This window comes from Lathyrus oleraceus, chromosome 2 (genome assembly GCF_024323335.1).
Source record: "Lathyrus oleraceus cultivar Zhongwan6 chromosome 2, CAAS_Psat_ZW6_1.0, whole genome shotgun sequence".
Taxonomy (NCBI): domain Eukaryota; kingdom Viridiplantae; phylum Streptophyta; class Magnoliopsida; order Fabales; family Fabaceae; genus Lathyrus; species Lathyrus oleraceus.
Genome location: NC_066580.1, coordinates 342,140,570 through 342,146,872, shown reverse-complemented (window position 1 = coordinate 342,146,872; position 6,303 = coordinate 342,140,570). Strand labels below are relative to the sequence as shown.

At 32.3% G+C, this 6,303-nt stretch overlaps 1 protein-coding gene across 1 annotated transcript; it reads right to left on the bottom strand.

Moving 5' to 3' along the window:
• Window positions 1-4,650: 4,650 nt before the first annotated feature.
• On the bottom strand, window positions 4,651-5,631 carry LOC127123156 (transcription factor GTE3, chloroplastic-like). The gene has a single exon (XM_051053403.1). It carries the CDS (start codon window positions 5,629-5,631, stop codon window positions 4,651-4,653), a length of 981 nt encoding a protein of 326 aa, XP_050909360.1.
• Window positions 5,632-6,303: the final 672 nt, after the last annotated feature.

Here is a 6,303-nt window from a genome sequence, read left to right as displayed (position 1 = left end):
CAAATTCAATTTATATGGCACAATAGAAAGACATAAAGCGATGTTAGTTGCTCAAGGCTTCAACCACAATTCAAGGTATTTATTTTTTATACATTTTCTCATGTTGCAAAGCCACAAATGTAAGATTATTATTGCCATTGCCTTCTCTTTAAACTTTGTCTTCATCAACTTGATCCGCACAATGCTTTTCTTCATGGAGTCTGGATGACGGAGTGTACATGTATTTACCTAAAGGCATTACACATTCTTACGCAAATCAAGTTTGCAAACTTCTCAAATCTATTTATGGATTGAATAATCAAGTAGACAATGATTTGAAAAGTTATCCAATTTTTTACTCACCAATAACTTCAAATAATGCTCTTATGGTCACTCCCTATTTATACATCAATCCAAAGAACACTTTACTGTATTGTTGATATATGTTGATGACGTTATAATTACAGGAAATAATCTGGACATCATCAATAAAGCAAAGCATACACTACAACATCATTTTCATATCAAGGATCTTGGCATATTGAAATATTTATAGGCGTAGAAGTGGCAAGAGGTGACTCAAGATTTAATATTTGTCAACAAAAACACACATTTGATCTCCTTTCAACTGCTGGATACTGGGCGGCAAACTGCCATAAATCCCATGGCTCGAGACACCAAATTAAAGACAACTGATGGCATCCTATGCAAGTTCCTACTAGTACCAAAGGCTGTTAGACAGGTATTTACTTACTTAACATCAAGCCTGACATCTCATATTCATGTCAACAACTCAGTCAACATATGAGTCATCCCACTGATCTTCACTACAATGCAACTCTTTTGAGTGCTACGCCATCTTTGGATGCATATTTGTTTCAAGAAGCTATTAACGATGAGATGGATTCTCTAGAATCTAGCAGGACTTGACACTTAGTAGACTTGTATCTTGGATGCAAATCATATGGCTGTAAATGGGTTTTGAAAAATAAACTAAAACCTGATAAAATCATTGATAATTACAAGGTTCTCCTTGTAGCCAAAGGTTTTAGGCAAAGAGAAATATAGATGTCCTTGATAATTTTTCTCCAATCACTAGAATTGCATCCATTAGGGTACTGATTTCAATTGTTGTTATTTATAACTTAATAGTACACCAAATGGATGTTAAAACAACTTTTTTGTAATTTTAATATTGTAATTTTTTAACTTTTAAACAAAAATGTAATTATTTATTATTTTGCTAGGGAGTTATGCCGGTTTATTGAGGTTGAGTATATTACTTTGCACATCCTAATTCTTGTAACTCTGCTAGTTTTTAAAGATTAAGATAATATAGATTTTATCCTTGTGGCATCATCGCTTAGGACATCCTTCTAATGAGGTTTTACATAATACGTCACAAAAATTTCTACTATCAATACAATAAAAATTCTCTTTGCCACACTTTCCATTTAGATAAACAATGTAGGCCTCCCTTTCCTATAAGTACTTCTGTTTCATCTCATTACTTTGATTTAGTACATATGGATATATGTGGTCCTATAATGTTCCTTCTTTGGATGGTTTTAATATTTTTTAACTATTGTTGATGACTTCACACGTTATACTTGGAATTTTATCATGACTCATAAATTTGAAACTAAATTCACATTAAAAATTTTCATCATTTATTGCCAAACTCAATTTCATCAAAATCATTAGAAGTGATAATGGAACTGAATTTCTTATGTCATCTTATTATGCATCTCTAGGGATCGTACATCAAAGAGTTATATTGAAACACCTCAACAAAACTACATTGTTGAGAGAAAACATATCCACTTACGTAATGTTACTAGATCCCTTTTATTCATGCCAACTTACCTGAATTTTTTTGGTCTTTTTCCCTTTGTCGTGCAACTTATTTGGTTAATAGATTATGCAGTCCTACCATCCAAAATAATACTCCTTATGAGTTTCTTTTCAAATAACTCAATCCTTCACACACCTTAAAACCTTTGGATGTCTTGCCTATGCTTCCACCATCACAAGACATAAGGACAAACTAGATCCTAAAGCCACAAAATGCGTATTTCTAGGTTTTTCCATGAGAATTAAAGGATATCTCCTTTTTTTATCTCAATACTAGATCCATTATCACCTCTAGAAAATTGTGTTTTCTATGAAAACACATTTCCCTACACAACCTCATCCCACCACTAACAACACTTATGCTCCTACCCTTGATAATGAACAATAAACCATTCCATTCCTTTTTTACCACCTTACTTCCATATACCATCCCATCAACTCTGACCACATACCTGCAACCTTACTCCTCAAGATTGCCCTGATTCTCCCACCACCCCTCAAAATTCCTCACCTTCCAATGAGCCAATTCAACATACTGATCACACACCTACTTTTGATCCTAACACTTCTCCTAACATCACTACTATTAGGAAGTCAACTAGAACCAAATATGCACCTGCATATTTGAATGATTCTGTCTTCAATGCATATCACACATCATTTCTTATGATATTTCAAAATACATTTCATATCATCATACTTCCCATGCATATTATTCTTTCACATTTTCCATTACTACTGCATGTGATCCTGCTACTTATAAACAAGCTAGTCTTCATCCTCATTGGATCAAGGCTATGAATGTTGAAATCCAAGCTTGAACAAACAACCACACATGGAATTTCACCACTTTACCACCAGGTAAGAAATTTATAGGTTGCAAATGGGTCTATAAGACAAATTCAATTTATATGCACAATAGAAAGACATAAAGCGATGTTAGTTGCTCAAGGCTTCAACCAAATTCAAGGTATTTTTTTTTTTATACATTTTCTCATGTTGCAAAGCTCACCAATGTAAGATTACTTATTGCCATTGCCTTCTCTTTAAACTTATGTCTTCATCAACTTGATCCGCACAATGCTTTTCTTCATGGAGTCTTGGATGACGGAGTGTACATGTATTTACCTAAAGGCATTACACATTCTTACGCAAATCAAGTTTGCAAACTTCTCAAATCTATTTATGGATTGAATTAATCAAGTAGACAATGATTTGAAAAGTTATCCAATTTTTTACTCACCAATAACTTCAAATAATGCTCTTATGGTCACTCCCTATTTATACATCAATCCAAAGAACACTTTACTGTATTGTTGATATATGTTGATGACGTTATAATTACAGGAAATAATCTGGACATCATCAATAAAGCAAAGCATACACTACAACATCATTTTCATATCAAGGATCTTGGCATATTGAAATATTTATTAGGCGTAGAAGTGGCAAGAGGTGACTCAAGATTAATATTTGTCAACAAAAACACACATTTGATCTCCTTTCAACTGCTGGATTACTGGGCGGCAAACCTGCCATAAATCCCATGGCTCGAGACACCAAATTAAAGACAACTGATGGCATCCTATGCAAGTTCCTAAAAGTACCAAAGGCTTGTTAGACAGCTTATTTACTTACTTAACATCAAGCCTGACATCTCATATTCATGTCAACAACTCAGTCAACATATGAGTCATCCCACTGATCTTCACTACAATGCAACTCTTTTGAGTGCTACGCCATCTTTGGATGCATATTTGTTTCAAGAAGCTATTAACGATGAGATGGATTCTCTAGAATCTAGCAGGACTTGACACTTAGTAGACTTGTATCTTGGATGCAAATCAATCGGCTGTAAATGGGTTTTGAAAAATAAACTAAAACCTGATAAAATCATTGATAATTACAAGGTTCTCCTTGTAGCCAAAGGTTTTAGGCAAAGAGAAATATAGATGTCCTTGATAATTTTTCTCCAATCACTAGAATTGCATCCATTAGGGTACTGATTTCAATTGTTGTTATTTATAACTTAATAGTACACCAAATGGATGTTTAAACAACTTTTTGTAATTTAATATTGTAATTTTTTAACTTTTAAACAAAAATGTAATTATTATTATTTTGCTAGGGAGTTATGCCGGAGTTATTGAGGTTGAGTAATATTACTAGACATAACTAATAAAGTGATATACTTGCAGATTTTCAATTTTAACGTATCATCATAAGTGCATCATGTCATGATGGTCGTAAAATAACCAACCATGCACTAAAATATGCTCATGCTGGAAATTTTAAATGGTTTACGAAAGAAATATCTTTTTTGTTCCATTGTTGAAAATATTGTGTGTGTTGATCCTTTTTAAATGGTTTGAGTAAGTGGTGATCTATAAAAAAAGTCTGATCCATGATCAATTGGGGCTGAAATATAACAGTTTTTGTTGCTGAAAAAGTATCACATGGGGTAAACCAAGACTTATAACTTGAGTAAATGGTTAAAAAATTATACATATTGTTCAACAACAAGCACAGAATGCTGCAGCTTAGAGTTGCTATCGCATCGAGATGAAACATTTACCAAAAGATGTAATGTCATAATCTATCATTTAATTAAGCATCCTTCATTCAAATCCACTAACAAAATAGTAACAACTAACATTCATGACAGATACAGAATAATCAAATTTTAAAAGATTCAGAAACTACACATATTTTATTATTCGTTATGCAGAATTTACAAACACAAGAATAAAGAATGATTGACCATATATACTACACATTCATTGACAATAACTTGACAGATTTTAAACCACATTGCTGCTAACAGTTTATAACTTGAGAACAGTTTCTATAAGAACACAACATGTTGCACTCTTTAGTATCTCTTTTGAGTGTTGCTTCTTTTGTATCCTCAAGTTCCCACGTATTCTTCAATGACTTCCATTTGTGTTCAAAAGTGTCACTAAACTTTTTTGCAATTTGGTAAATATGATTCCTTGGAGGATACATTACCATTGCATTAGAGAACACAAGTCTCATGTCGCTAGCAAACTCATCCTCTGTTGCATACAATCTCATTTTTCTCTCTATTTCCTTCAAACCTATTGCCTTTATCTTACACTTATTAGACTTTGCTATTTTTGGAGGATCTTTCAAATCCCAACCATCTCTGTCTACCAACATCCTCTTCAATATCAACCAACATTGCCTCCTCTTAACACACTCCATCGCTTTCTTCAACCCACATTCTTTACCTCTCGTTGTTGAATCCTTCATGTTATCCTTTGGTTGAGACAAAGGTGTTGTTTTGGAAACTTGGTTCATGATCATCTTCTTGTCTTCAACAACATTGTCATTATCCTTTGGTTGAGATAAAGGTGTTGTTTTGGAAACTTGGTTCTTGATCAGCTTCTTGTCTTCAACAACATTGTCATTATCCTTTGGTTGAGACAAAGGTGTCGTGTTGGAAACTTGGTTCTTGATGATCTTCTTGTTTTCAACAACATTGCCATTATTCTTTGGTTGAGACAAAACTGTTGATTTGGTTTGATAATTTGAATCAACCCAATAACAGGATACGGTTGGTTTTACAGAATCTTGAATCTTCCTTCTCTTGTTTTCATCTGTGGCACAAGAATCTGAATCGCGTTTTCTTGAACCAGGAGGATAACTGAGCTTGATGATAAGTTTTTTACGAGGTTGTGTGTTCGAAGGGTTAGTGTTGGGTGCTGTTGAGGAAGAAGGTTTGGTGTTATGTGACATGGATGGTTCTAGGGAAGAAGGTTTGATGTTGTCGGACATGGATGTTGTTAAGGATGAAGAAGGGTTTGTGTTGGAAGCAGTTGTGTGTAAATGTATATGATTCGATTGTTACGATATTTAATGCCAACTACTTGGAGGAGTAGATAGGTCTCTTCTAATATCTAGGGATATATCTTTTACTGGATGTTGTTTTAACAAACTTCTCAGTTAAAGTTTTATTTTATTTAAAACTATCTCTTAAAATGTTATAATAAAAAATTGAAACAAACTTCTCATTTATCGCAAAAGATATTAATTGTAACAAACTTTCATTTCATACTTTAAAAAAATATTTAAAAAAACTGAAATTTTTAAAATCTTTTTTTAAATCTTTTTTATAACAAACAAGCCTTAACATCATTTGGAAAAGTATTCTTTAATTACTGTTCAATCTTTTTACAACAAAGGATATTAATTTTAATTTTCTGTTTTGTTTTAAATTATTTATTTAAAATTTCAAATATTTAATAAATATATTAAATGGATTTAATAAATATTTAAATAACTTAATTTTGTTTTATGTTTAAAGTGTTGATATTTAATCCATGATTATATAAATTTAAGATTTTGTATATTAAGAATTCTTCACAATAAATCACTAAAAAAATGTGTCATATACAACCGACATTTTACTGATAGTTGATTAATCTTGTGTGTGTATATGTGACATAT

Excerpts from the sequence above, each read along its gene's own strand:
- LOC127123156 (XM_051053403.1), bottom strand. The coding sequence starts at position 5,631 with ATGTCCGACAACATCAAACCTTCTTCCCTAGAACCATCCATGTCACAT.